This window comes from Nanorana parkeri, unplaced genomic scaffold (assembly GCF_000935625.1).
Source record: "Nanorana parkeri isolate BGI_ZX_2015 unplaced genomic scaffold, ASM93562v1 scaffold300, whole genome shotgun sequence".
In the NCBI taxonomy this organism is placed as follows: Eukaryota; Metazoa; Chordata; class Amphibia; order Anura; family Dicroglossidae; genus Nanorana; species Nanorana parkeri.
The window spans coordinates 368020-382695 of record NW_017306568.1 but is presented as its reverse complement, the minus strand read 5'-3'; the positions used below and the strand labels follow the sequence as shown (position 1 = coordinate 382695).

The following is a 14676-nucleotide window of genomic DNA, read 5'->3' as shown; positions in this document are numbered from 1 at the left end:
GCACAATACAGATGTATGCAAAATTTAAGGGTGCCCATACTCTTATTTTTAAAGGATTACAACCTTTTGTCAAACCTTAGAGTAGCAAAAACACCTTTCTGTATATAACGTACAGTTCTAAATCACCAGATTGGGAAAAAAATACCAAATATGTGGCATGAGCAAAAAAGTCTGCAGGCCTCTATCGGTTAGTACTTCTTAACACCCCCTTTGCTGAAAATCGCAGTCTTCAAAATGTTTCTTAAAGCCACCTAACAATCTATAGGCTCACACTTTTAGGATTTTTTTTTTTCCCGCTTCCTTTTGCACGATGCTTCTAGTCAAGAAATATTCTTGGGTCGTCTTGCATGAGCTGAACGCTTCCTATCTAACTGCAGGTTTTTGATAACTGATCAGAATTAATTTAAGCAACTTAGTAATGTGTTAAAATTGGCAGACACGTGTAATGTTTATCCCCTGCAGAGGTTGTTACTTTACATATTTTGAGGATTTTCAGAAGAAAAGAAAAGTGATTTGTTCGGGGGAAGGGGGGTGTCCAAAGCTTTGTGTACCGCTTAAGAGTTTACAATCACAATACAATTCAAGACACGATGGTAAGGAGGGCCCTGCCCGTGAGAGGGTACAATCTAATACAGACAATAAAAATATATAAGGGTAAAGAGTGACCAATACATTAAATAAACATATGTAAGGGTAAAAGGTAACACTGCACTTAATGCAAATGTATAATGGTAAAGGGTAACAAATCCAGATATTATGTAAGGGTAATAGGTAACAATATGGATAACAACATTTATATAAGGGTGAAGGGTAACCAGTGCAGATAATAAAAATATACAAGGGTAAAGAGTGATCAATACATTATATAAATAAGTGCATATATATAAGGGTAAAAGGTAACCAATAAGTTAATACAAATGTATAATGGTAAAGGCTAACCAATACAAAAAATAAACATGCGTAATGGTAAAGGGTAACTAATACACTTACAATTATGTAAGGATATAGGTTAACCAGTGCAGATAATACAAATATATAAGATGTTACCAGCGGGGACAAAATAATTATAGCTAAAAAATATGTAGCGATAACCTGATACAGCTTACAGTCCAAAGAGAAGGTGTGTGTGTGTGTGTGTGTGTGTGTGTGTGAGAGGGGGGCGGGTGTGTGTAGATTAGTATTGCCCTCAACACATTTAGTGAATCTAAATTATAACCCATCTACAGAAAAAAATCACTTTTATTTTTATTCTGGCAAAATAAATCTTTGCAATTTGAGTTGTAACAGAGAAGGAAAGTCTAACCCCCCCCCCCCCTCTTGTGTGTACATTCATTGGACATTTCTACACTATCACTACATTTAGGATGAGACTCAAAAGATATAAAAGAACTTTCTTCATGCGTTTCACTCCCACCGCTTTGGCGCACACCTCAGTCTTCCACGTACAATAGGATCGCATAACGTCTGAAGGACAAACATTTGCTACATCAATACAAAAGTTGCACAATAACCCCTTTTCATTTTCCTGGTTTTACTAGCTAAATACACAGAGAGGGCACACAAACACTGAACAATAGACAGTTTGTGGCTGTTTTACATATGTGTACAGTGCACTATATTCATGGCAGGCCTAGTGCAGCTTTGCTGGGTGCTTGTGTGCTTAGGGCAGATTGCTTTACATATGGTTGTTTTTTTTTGAATTTGGTTTTACTATCGAGAATTAAATAAGTTCAGTTAAAAAATCATGTTTTTTTTTTGGTGTGAAATGGAATGTAGGGCAGCTAGTATTGTATATGTATGTGTGAGTGTGTGTATTACAAAAAAAATATAAGTAGAAATGTGTGTGTGTATATGTGTGTGTGTATATATATATATATATTTTTAAAAAAAAAAAGCTGCCAGTGGTCAGGTTGCCCTTCCTTTTCCATGTTTGCCCTTCAGTTTCCATGTGTTGTAAATTCTTTTAGAAATGGGCTGTGCTTAGTGCAATGCACCGCAACAGAATGGACAGACGTGAAGGGGTCTTAGGCACACCGTCCTTGATTAAATTAAAGTGCAAGTCACGATCACTTAAGCCCAGTGGGCCTTTCTTCAACCATTATGTCTCCTTTTTATATTCGTATTTAAAACTAACCATGGCCATAATCTGAAGGTCCATTAAAGTTTTCTGCAACATGAATAACTCTGGCAGTTGAATAGTCCATTTTATTTATGCAGATGTTTGGATCTAGAGGGACGTTTAATGAGGGACCGAGGGGCTTGGTTCCAAATGATGGACAGTTCTTCCAACCGAGGGACAGCTGGGGAGCTGTGCTCGAAGTTTGGCTACATAGGGGCTGTTATGATAGGGTGGCTGAGCAGTTTGCTCTCTTGCCTTGGAGGTCTGAGGTCCAGAGTTTAAATTTCAGCAGGGAGACTATCTCAATGGAGCAGGTATGTTTTGCTGTATGGGTGTGTGTGTTTTTTCCTGTTGTGCCCTGGTTGCTTGCCGTGGCCATGCTGGTACTTAAAGCCTGACACCAGTCAAAACTTCTTCTTTTTATTCTCTTTAGTTTTGGATATAGTGTCAAGCATGAGATTAGACAATTGTAAATGCTTTGTGCCATAGAGGAGATTCCTGCTCTGGCTGACACCTGTCACCTGGACAGGAAGTAATAGGGAAATCCCCATCATGGGGACAAAGACAATGGTAAAATGTAAAAAAAAAATGAGTGAAGCTGTACTTTTATTGGAGTCTCACCAGCCCTCATTTGCAAATGTGCCACCCTAGTGTTGGTGAGGCCATTAGAGATCAATGTGGATGTATGTATGTCAGTACTGCATAAAAAGGATGCACTGTGTTGCATGTCAATGCTGTATCAATAGAATAAACATTTATATCTACAATATATGAAAGTTTAGAAATGACCAGCTTCCCAGGGGTCCTGTTCAGGAGCCGGAGGTCCTGCACAGTAGATCTTGGAGATGTTTCGGCCATGAAAAATGTAAATTTCCACCCATGACCATAACCCTGACACCTTTCCAACAACTATACCATATCCCTAATTATTTGCACCACCCTTTCATCCCTTTTTAAAGTGTATGCAAACCCTAAAAATTAACTTCTAAAGAAATATGTTCGCCCCTCACATGCCCTTAATGCCGAGTCACCCTCCGGGCAGAACCGGTGCTAAAAGCCAGACACGGGGCTCGTTCTCTGCCCCAAACTGCCATTGAATCCAAGAAGATAAAGCCGGCGGCAATCCATTAAAATTCTTTGTGGGTGCCAGTGGCATGCTATGAAAGTTCAACACAGGTGTAACGTTATTGTTCCAAACAAACACACCCAGATCACCCCTCCTGTGACCTCCTCTCTGCCCAAAAGATAAAGCTCTCAACTGCAGAGATTGTTTCATTAAGCCCAATTTTTTGCCAGTGCCAGAAAACATCAATGTGGGACCTCCTTGGGTTTGTTTGTCTGCAACAATACAGTTACGCCCGTGTCGAATCTTATTGAAGTGCCCCTGGCTTTTTCTTCTTGATAACTTATAATCTGTTAGGGTGCAAAAATATCTGTTGATCCTTCCAGAAATCCATTGGGCTCATAACACTAAAGCTGGTCATGCACCATGCAAATTTTGGCCGGTTCTTATAAGGGTGCCCTTGCTGGCAGCCCCCCCATCAGAAAATTGAAGGAGCCAGATGGAAAATCTGTGAGCAAACAGGGACAGTGGCCAGTTGACAGCTGTCACTCTTTGGGTATTCTGAGGAAACAAAGTACACAGTGGGAGATTCCTCCATCTTTGATGATTAGGGTGGATGGTGGAATCTGTTATATTTGTGTGGCCAGCTTAAGTGTTACCAGCCCTGCCCAGTTCACCTCTGTGAACTTTATAACAACTCCCCCTATGTTAGGACAGGAAGGGCATTAACGGCTGGCCCATGAGGTAAAAATAAAAGGGGGGGCTGGCTGAACATAGAAACTAATGCAGCCACCATATCTAAGGAATGGTAAGCTGCAATTTATTACACTTTTTTTGTTCTTTTGGTTTGGATACACTTTTAAAGTGAACCTGTCATCAGAGAAATATATTTAGACCAACGCTTCACTTTTAACTCTTCTTGAGACGCTCAACTGGAACATGGATAGAAATGTGGTTTCCTTACTCGTGTTATTGGTCGTAATAGAAGATTCAATAGAAGTACTTGGTGAGCTTTGTTTATTTCTTCCAGATCTGTTCAGGAATCTAGTGTGAGACTTGAATCTTCCTGTAATAAAGACCGGTCACTGCTGCTCTCTCTCAGCTCGTGCAGGGTGACTGATCCTGTCTCCACCCCCTTCTGTAGTTTTCTGCAGGAAGCTTGTACTGGGTTGAGCCTGTTCAGCCCCTCTTGCAGCTCTGCTCTCTGCACAGGGTATGTGGGTATAGTTTGACCTGGTTTTCCTAAAGTTTGTAACGGATCAAATCAGAAAAACAAATCCTGCTCTATGGCGGCCATCTTTCCTCTTATCAATTTTGTTATAGTGGATACTTCACAAACCTGTACATATGCACAAAGTGACAAAATGGGTAATAAATATGGTTTATTAAGTTTATCTGGTTGCCCATCTTCATTGTATGGAATTAGTCAGAATTGGATTGGAGGGTGTTATTTTATTTACTTGTTTTGGCATTGAAAAACTAATTTTCTCTTTTTTTCTCTTGCAGCTCAAGTACCAGATAACGATGAGCAGTTTGTGCCAGACTATCAGGGGGATAACTGTGAGTATTGCACGCCATGCCTCGCTTGGTTGTGATTTTGCTCTAAAAGAGATCATTGGACGTAGAGTGCTTCTTTTGTTGCTTACCATAACATGGCGAACACATCTTGATTTTCTTAATTGTTTGTGTATTGTATCCATTACTAATGGAACCTTCAATTGCATTACAGCATTTTCTGTAGAGTGGGAGCTGTGTCTTTGTGTATCACACATGTTTCTATGATGACTATTGTTTTTATTGTTGTAAACGCTTGAAGACCAACTCCAGGATGGAGAAAAAAAAAAACACCCATGTAGTGCCCCTTCCTCACACTGCAATAGTTTAATGCTTGTTAAATCTAGGGCGGGGATAGAGAGGCGGTATGACTTGCCTTAACCCCTGTTCCGGCATACTCCAATGCTCCGGGCTGTGGAAGGTCCCTCGGCATCATCACACACAATGCAGGGCTATTAGTCTTCGGTTAGTAAATTTGTTCAGCCAGTCTGCTGATTCAAACAGCACAACCAAGTTATGGACACTTCCTGCAGACTACACTGCAGCCAAGCGGTACTATCTGGTCCAGTACCCGCCCCCGTTCATCATAATTATTTAATTTTTAATTTAATAAATAACTGTGTAAATCTGCCTGGAATTTAGCTATAAAAGGGGTATTAAATCGAGAGGTGTCTACGAAATACCTGACACAGATTGAACAACCTCATTTTGGAACTGAATTTTCCTTTTAAAGGAGAACTATGGGGTCAGTGTTTTTCCCCATAGTTCTCCTTAGGGTAACGGGAGGACACAAACTAGCGTCCTCCCGTTACCCTAAGCTCAGTATACCATGAACTACAGCTGTGTGAGTGACAGCTGGCTCTGCCTATCTAGAGGCAGAGCCAGCTGTACCCGCCCCCTCCCCCGTCCGTTCCACCAGTCAGCGCTGGCAGATCGGAGCGGGGAGAGGGGAATCCAGCCCCTCCCCCTGTCACGGCAGAGAGCCGTGACAGGATCGAGAGGTGAGCGAACCCGGTTTGTGTTCGCTCACCTCCCGATCTACTGAGCCGACCTGTGACAGTCTCATTGTCACAGGTTGGCTAGAACTATGAGGTGAGTGAAAAGCACTCACCTCATAGTTCCTCCTTTTAAAGACTTCCACAAAGCTGTTTGAAGCTTGCCGAAAGCTTTACAAATGCTTTGCAAAAGCTTGCTGTGTACACTGCTCTCTTATACAAGCTAATGCCTGTGTTAGAAAGGCCTAATGACTTGAAATCTGTTGTTGCGTGACATTGCATGTTATATGAAAGTTGAAACTGGCCTATCAAATTGATGGGTGGGAGGAGGAGGGGGATTGATAGGAAAGGGTTTATGGGAAGGGTGACAGAAGGAAGGGGGTTTATGGGAAGGGTGACAGAAGGAAGGGGGTTTATGGGAAGGGTGACAGAAGGAAGGGGGTTTATGGGAAGGGTGACAGAAGGAAGGGGGTTTATGGGAAGGGTGACAGAAGGAAGGGGGTTTATGGGAAGGGTGACAGAAGGAAGGGGGTTTATGGGAAGGGTGACAGAAGGAAGGGGGTTTATGGGAAGGGTGACAGAAGGAAGGGGGTTTATGGGAAGGGTGACAGAAGGAAGGGGGTTTATGGGAAGGGTGACAGAAGGAAGGGGGTTTATGGGAAGGGTGACAGAAGGAAGGGGGTTTATGGGAAGGGTGACAGAAGGAAGGGGGTTTATGGGAAGGGTGACAGAAGGAAGGGGGTTTATGGGAAGGGTGACAGAAGGAAGGGGGTTTATGGGAAGGGTGACAGAAGGAAGGGGGTTTATGGGAAGGGTGACAGAAGGAAGGGGGTTTATGGGAAGGGTGACAGAAGGAAGGGGGTTTATGGGAAGGGTGACAGAAGGAAGGGGGTTTATGGGAAGGGTGACAGAAGGAAGGGGGTTTATGGGAAGGGTGACAGAAGGAAGGGGGTTTATGGGAAGGGTGACAGAAGGAAGGGGGTTTATGGGAAGGGTGACAGAAGGAAGGGGGTTTATGGGAAGGGTGACAGAAGGAAGGGGGTTTATGGGAAGGGTGACAGAAGGAAGGGGGTTTATGGGAAGGGTGACAGAAGGAAGGGGGTTTATGGGAAGGGTGACAGAAGGAAGGGGGTTTATGGGAAGGGTGACAGAAGGAAGGGGGTTTATGGGAAGGGTGACAGAAGGAAGGGGGTTTATGGGAAGGGTGACAGAAGGAAGGGGGTTTATGGGAAGGGTGACAGAAGGAAGGGGGTTTATGGGAAGGGTGACAGAAGGAAGGGGGTTTATGGGAAGGGTGACAGAAGGAAGGGGGTTTATGGGAAGGGTGACAGAAGGAAGGGGGTTTATGGGAAGGGTGACAGAAGGAAGGGGGTTTATGGGAAGGGTGACAGAAGGAAGGGGGTTTATGGGAAGGGTGACAGAAGGAAGGGGGTTTATGGGAAGGGTGACAGAAGGAAGGGGGTTTATGGGAAGGGTGACAGAAGGAAGGGGGTTTATGGGAAGGGTGACAGAAGGAAGGGGGTTTATGGGAAGGGTGACAGAAGGAAGGGGGTTTATGGGAAGGGTGACAGAAGGAAGGGGGTTTATGGGAAGGGTGACAGAAGGAAGGGGGTTTATGGGAAGGGTGACAGAAGGAAGGGGGTTTATGGGAAGGGTGACAGAAGGAAGGGGGTTTATGGGAAGGGTGACAGAAGGAAGGGGGTTTATGGGAAGGGTGACAGAAGGAAGGGGGTTTATGGGAAGGGTGACAGAAGGAAGGGGGTTTATGGGAAGGGTGACAGAAGGAAGGGGGTTTATGGGAAGGGTGACAGAAGGAAGGGGGTTTATGGGAAGGGTGACAGAAGGAAGGGGGTTTATGGGAAGGGTGACAGAAGGAAGGGGGTTTATGGGAAGGGTGACAGAAGGAAGGGGGTTTATGGGAAGGGTGACAGAAGGAAGGGGGTTTATGGGAAGGGTGACAGAAGGAAGGGGGTTTATGGGAAGGGTGACAGAAGGAAGGGGGTTTATGGGAAGGGTGACAGAAGGAAGGGGGTTTATGGGAAGGGTGACAGAAGGAAGGGGGTTTATGGGAAGGGTGACAGAAGGAAGGGGGTTTATGGGAAGGGTGACAGAAGGAAGGGGGTTTATGGGAAGGGTGACAGAAGGAAGGGGGTTTATGGGAAGGGTGACAGAAGGAAGGGGGTTTATGGGAAGGGTGACAGAAGGAAGGGGGTTTATGGGAAGGGTGACAGAAGGAAGGGGGTTTATGGGAAGGGTGACAGAAGGAAGGGGGTTTATGGGAAGGGTGACAGAAGGAAGGGGGTTTATGGGAAGGGTGACAGAAGGAAGGGGGTTTATGGGAAGGGTGACAGAAGGAAGGGGGTTTATGGGAAGGGTGACAGAAGGAAGGGGGTTTATGGGAAGGGTGACAGAAGGAAGGGGGTTTATGGGAAGGGTGACAGAAGGAAGGGGGTTTATGGGAAGGGTGACAGAAGGAAGGGGGTTTATGGGAAGGGTGACAGAAGGAAGGGGGTTTATGGGAAGGGTGACAGAAGGAAGGGGGTTTATGGGAAGGGTGACAGAAGGAAGGGGGTTTATGGGAAGGGTGACAGAAGGAAGGGGGTTTATGGGAAGGGTGACAGAAGGAAGGGGGTTTATGGGAAGGGTGACAGAAGGAAGGGGGTTTATGGGAAGGGTGACAGAAGGAAGGGGGTTTATGGGAAGGGTGACAGAAGGAAGGGGGTTTATGGGAAGGGTGACAGAAGGAAGGGGGTTTATGGGAAGGGTGACAGAAGGAAGGGGGTTTATGGGAAGGGTGACAGAAGGAAGGGGGTTTATGGGAAGGGTGACAGAAGGAAGGGGGTTTATGGGAAGGGTGACAGAAGGAAGGGGGTTTATGGGAAGGGTGACAGAAGGAAGGGGGTTTATGGGAAGGGTGACAGAAGGAAGGGGGTTTATGGGAAGGGTGACAGAAGGAAGGGGGTTTATGGGAAGGGTGACAGAAGGAAGGGGGTTTATGGGAAGGGTGACAGAAGGAAGGGGGTTTATGGGAAGGGTGACAGAAGGAAGGGGGTTTATGGGAAGGGTGACAGAAGGAAGGGGGTTTATGGGAAGGGTGACAGAAGGAAGGGGGTTTATGGGAAGGGTGACAGAAGGAAGGGGGTTTATGGGAAGGGTGACAGAAGGAAGGGGGTTTATGGGAAGGGTGACAGAAGGAAGGGGGTTTATGGGAAGGGTGACAGAAGGAAGGGGGTTTATGGGAAGGGTGACAGAAGGAAGGGGGTTTATGGGAAGGGTGACAGAAGGAAGGGGGTTTATGGGAAGGGTGACAGAAGGAAGGGGGTTTATGGGAAGGGTGACAGAAGGAAGGGGGTTTATGGGAAGGGTGACAGAAGGAAGGGGGTTTATGGGAAGGGTGACAGAAGGAAGGGGGTAGAAAAAAAAAAACACCCATGTAGTGCCCCTTCCTCACACTGCAATAGTTTAATGCTTGTTAAATCTAGGGCGGGGATAGAGAGGCGGTATGACTTGCCTTAACCCCTGTTCCGGCATACTCCAATGCTCCGGGCTGTGGAAGGTCCCTCGGCATCATCACACACAATGCAGGGCTATTAGTCTTCGGTTAGTAAATTTGTTCAGCCAGTCTGCTGATTCAAACAGCACAACCAAGTTATGGACACTTCCTGCAGACTACACTGCAGCCAAGCGGTACTATCTGGTCCAGTACCCGCCCCCGTTCATCATAATTATTTAATTTTTAATTTAATAAATAACTGTGTAAATCTGCCTGGAATTTAGCTATAAAAGGGGTATTAAATCGAGAGGTGTCTACGAAATACCTGACACAGATTGAACAACCTCATTTTGGAACTGAATTTTCCTTTTAAAGGAGAACTATGGGGTCAGTGTTTTTCCCCATAGTTCTCCTTAGGGTAACGGGAGGACACAAACTAGCGTCCTCCCGTTACCCTAAGCTCAGTATACCATGAACTACAGCTGTGTGAGTGACAGCTGGCTCTGCCTATCTAGAGGCAGAGCCAGCTGTACCCGCCCCCTCCCCCGTCCGTTCCACCAGTCAGCGCTGGCAGATCGGAGCGGGGAGAGGGGAATCCAGCCCCTCCCCCTGTCACGGCAGAGAGCCGTGACAGGATCGAGAGGTGAGCGAACCCGGTTTGTGTTCGCTCACCTCCCGATCTACTGAGCCGACCTGTGACAGTCTCATTGTCACAGGTTGGCTAGAACTATGAGGTGAGTGAAAAGCACTCACCTCATAGTTCCTCCTTTTAAAGACTTCCACAAAGCTGTTTGAAGCTTGCCGAAAGCTTTACAAATGCTTTGCAAAAGCTTGCTGTGTACACTGCTCTCTTATACAAGCTAATGCCTGTGTTAGAAAGGCCTAATGACTTGAAATCTGTTGTTGCGTGACATTGCATGTTATATGAAAGTTGAAACTGGCCTATCAAATTGATGGGTGGGAGGAGGAGGGGGATTGATAGGAAAGGGTTTATGGGAAGGGTGACCGAAGGAAGGGGGTTTATGGGAAGGGTTACCGAAGAACGGGGGTTTATGGCAAGTGTCACAGAAGGGAACGGGAGAGAGGGGATTTATTGGAATGGTTAAAGAAGGAACGGGGGGTCAGAAGGAAGGGGTGGGGTATAGGAAGGGTTGCAGAAGGAAGGGGGGTATAGGAAGGGTTGCAGAACAAAGGGGGGTATAGGAACGGTTGCAGAAGGAAGGGGGGTATAGGAAGGGTTGCAGAAGGAAGGGGGGGTATAGGAAGGGTGGCAGAAGGAAGGATCAGAAGGAAGGGGGGGGGTATAGGAAGGGTTGCAGAAGGAAGGGGGGTATAGGAAGGGTTGCAGAAGGAAGGGGGGGTATAGGAAGGGTTGCAGAAGGAAGGAAGGGGGTATTGGAAAGGTTACAGAAGTGAAGAAGCCTAGGGTGGACTTATTATCATGCAGTATGTAAATGCACAAGGTGTGCACAACTGCAATCTCTGAAAATTGTCATCGCCCACCCTAAATGTTGCAGTGATATAGCACAGAAGCAAGACCTGAGTGATTGTCCTCATAATTTCTATTTTACCTGGCCTCCACACAAGCTGCTCTGAGCGGTAAAAAAAAAAAGGTCACTGATCATTACCTAGTGATCAGACACGCTTTCTTTTGTCCTAAGTAGCTTAGACAGGTAATCGCATTAAATATTAGCGTGTCCCATATTGTGATCACCATATAGACCTTGTCAGACAGGAATTTTGATCTGAGATAGTTACAAATGCGACACCTTCGGCGTTTGAAACAGTGATACAATTCAGACTTGCAGTGTGGTAATATTTCTAAAGTAGAACTCTGAAGCTATCCAAAACTTCTTTACATATGGGATGTTTTTATTGCCCTCTTCATATATCAATACCATAAACTACAATGTATCATAAAATATTTTTGTCATGTATATTAAAATCTCATAAAAAGGGAACTATATGCCGTGACTGCTTCAGTTGACAAAATATAAGCAGGTGGAGGCTGATGTAAGATCACTCTGTTCCTCCTGCCTGAAAAGATCTGTGGTGCTTCATAACAGGGAACTTTTGTAAATCAGCGGGCCTAAGAATGGTAGTGAAATTAGGGCAGGGATAAGAGCAATACACCAAAATGTATGTAATGTATGTATCCTGCTTTTTAAATAGTTCATTAATTAATGTAGGCCTGTTTGCTGTCGTAAATGGGTGTGTATTACCTTGGCTATACATAAGGCACACATATGTTTAGTTTGTAGATGTCACACATAGCGGATCGCTCTCCCGTCTCCGCCGCACACTGCTAATATTTGTACAGACAGTTACCGTTTGCACATGTTCATTTATGTACATTCAGAAGTTCCCAATGCACAATTAGAGCGGACATCCATCACCTCCAGGCCCTAATGTGTCTCAATGTAAAGACAAAATGCTGTTTGTTTAGGTGCTGCTGAGATTGCCACCGTCTGTGAAAACACATACCCCCGTGTCACTGCCATTCACACATGTAGGGATTTGTATCCTTGTTTATGGATGTGACCGCTCTTCCTTGTCAGCATGGAAATAAAAAACAGCTTGGCTCTCATTATGCACTAATGGCACACAGCAGCACAGACAATGTGCCCCTTACGTCCCTTTAACTTCGCCCTAGTAGTCCTTGACCGCTTGAATAATGTAGATCGAATTAGGCTCTATAAATTAGATTGTAAGGCCTACTTTTCTTTAAACCATTTGCAATTAAAACTTAAATGATGGCCAAAGCCCCTGACCTTGTTGGACATCCCATTCCAAAGCCAAGGCCATTAATGCCTGTGAAGGATCTAATTTATCCAGATCATGGTGTAGCTAGTGGTAGTTCATCACATTCAGCTGGACTTGTTCTGTAATTTTATAGATGTTCTTTAGCTTCTCCAAACCACTTCCTCAGTTCTAATGAGTCTCCGGAACAAACCCAGCATTTATTAGGACTGGCTATAACAGCCTCCACTATTCTAGGAAGGCCTTCCACAAAATTTTGGAGTGAGTCTGAGGGTATTTGTCCATTCAGCCAAACAAGCATTTGTGAGGTCTGATGTTGGATGAGAAGACCTGGCTCACAATCTGTGTTCCAATTCATTGGAACTAGTGTCAACAGTAGGGTTGAGGTCAAGGCTCTGTGCAGGCACTGGAGTTCTTCCACACCAAAATGGAGGTTGCAACAAAATTTACTTTAAAAGGGTATGTCCAAAAATGTTTTTTTTTTTTTTCTGGTTTTGGATATAGAAGTATAAAACTCCTGCCTGGTTTTACTGCTATCCGGGGCTTCATTTAGAAAGCTTTTCAGTCACTTCTCCTGCTGACCAACGTTTCGCAAGACAGGAAAATGTTCAAAATAGATGCAGACTATTATTACTTTGTTGGTGTTCTTCACTGAATATTCAGCTATGGAGTCTTGTAGCTTCCCTGGGTTCAGCCAATGGGTTTACACTACTGGTCTACGAGCTCAGCATGATGTAAATAGAAGTAGTCAGCTTCATTAAATTCTGTGTGGATTTCATGACCTTCCTGAGTAGAGCAACAAATTTGGAGGCATGTGTGGCATAGGACACCATCGAGATGAGTACAGATTACAAACTCCCCAGTAAGGGAGGGTTATAACTAGGGATGCACCGATACCGTTTTTTCAGTATCGAGTACCGATACTTATATTTCGGTACTCGTCGATACCGATACTTCCGGTACCATAGAGCCTTCTTCCCGGGCAATCAGGAAGGCAGGAAGACTTCTTGATTGCCCGGAAAGCCGACACCATTCTGTTTGTCCAACTGGATGCTGATTGGCCGGGAAGCCGACTTCCCAGCCAATCGGCATCGAGGCCGGCCAAACAGATCTGACAATATGGTGACACGACCCGGCACCTAATTCCCCTCACATAGATCCTTATCGCATTCATTAACATACCAGTCCCTCGGCCAGCGCTCTCTCCAAGTGGGCAGACACCGCTCTCCAAGATCTCCCCACGTCTCCTGTGTACAGCACCCACGTGATCGGTGCTCAGCCTGCTACTGTGCATGCGCAGACTGCCCAGTGCTCTCATTCAGAAATCCTGTGCATGCGCAGTAGCAGGCTGAACGCTGATCACGTGAGCGATGTGCAGTGTGCACACAGGAGGCGGCAGATCTAGCCGAGGAACTGAATGCTAAGGATCTGTGTGAGGGGAATTAAGTACCTGCAGGGTGGGAGTCGTGTCGCTATATTATCAGATTGGCTGGGAAGCTGGCTTCCCGGCCAATCAGCATCAAGCCGGCCAAACATCATGGAGCCAGTTTTCCGGCTCCATCTTTCCTCGTGGCACTGCCAGTCGGTGGAAATGTTCCTCTGACCGGAAGTTCTAGTATCGGGAAAGGTATCGGAGCATTTGGGCGAGTACGAGTACTCGCCCAAATACTCGGTATCGGTACCGATACTAGTATTGGTATCGGTGCATCCCTAGTTATAACCCTATCAGCTTTTATTTTCACATCTGTGTCCCATTGGGGAGATTTCCCTTTCCTTCCTGTGCAGTAGACACAAAAGGAAGTAAGAGGAAATTCCTGGTGGTCAACAGAGTCGTCAGAACTAGTGTCCCCATTGAAAGATTTCCCATTCTTTTCAAAATTTGGGATTTTCTTTCACTTTCAGATAAATAGAAAGGGTGAATCTCCCTAACGGGGACATAGACAGCAATAGAAACCAGACAGGTGTTCTAATCCCTCTCCACTCTATCCAAAATGCAAACAAAATTGCAAATTTGGCATCAATTACACTTTATTTCCTACAAAAAAACTTAAAGGAGATGTCCCTGATGCATCACAGAAGCTAAGCAATGTTTCCACAGAACAGAACATGCTAAGGGGGTGTAGCGAAGACATGCAGGAGCTACAATGCAAATCCCTGCATGCGTGCACAACAGAGCCATTGGGATACCATGAAAGCAAATTTTTCTACAGAAAGGCTTGCGTCGTCTTCTGGAAAAGGAAAGGAGGCCTCTTTTACATGGGTCACTTTCACATAAAGTCCCGTAGCTCTTGATTATAATGGAAGCCAGCGGATTGCCTGAAATAATTGTTTTGTTTAGCGCTGGAGTGACCCGGGTGATATTTTCCATTCCGTCGGAGCAGCATGCTTCCAGAGGCCGAGCCTTATATCATTTCATAATGTGAGAGTGTGTCTGTGTTTTGGCATGGCTTGAAGCTGCGGCTTGTTGGCAGTTTATACACAGAACATGGGAAAAGGCGGAATTCATACCGTCTTACCATTTGTCAGAACCCATTAATGCACAGACTATACCAGGCCGCAGAACGGTGAAAGACGTGTGCTAAATGTTTTCACCATGCCAGCGAAATTGCTAGAATTAAGCTGTACAAAAAGACTTGTTAGAAAATATGTAATGCCAAAATGGGAATATTTTCTTTTTTTTTATTATTGTTAT

The 14676-nt window shown here is 45.2% G+C and overlaps 1 protein-coding gene across 3 annotated transcripts in view; it reads left to right on the top strand.

The window, feature by feature from the left end:
• ETV1 (ETS variant 1) overlaps positions 1-14676 on the top strand; it is a 60376-nt gene that overhangs the window by 9808 nt on the left and 35892 nt on the right. For 2 of the 3 annotated variants that reach the window (XM_018557728.1, XM_018557726.1), the window contains exon 2: positions 4689-4742. The exons of the other annotated variant lie outside the window; for it this stretch is intronic. In XM_018557728.1, coding sequence (XP_018413230.1) covers positions 4689-4742 — 54 coding nt within the window. The remainder of the gene's footprint in view (positions 1-4688; positions 4743-14676) is intronic. 3 annotated transcript variants of the gene reach the window in all.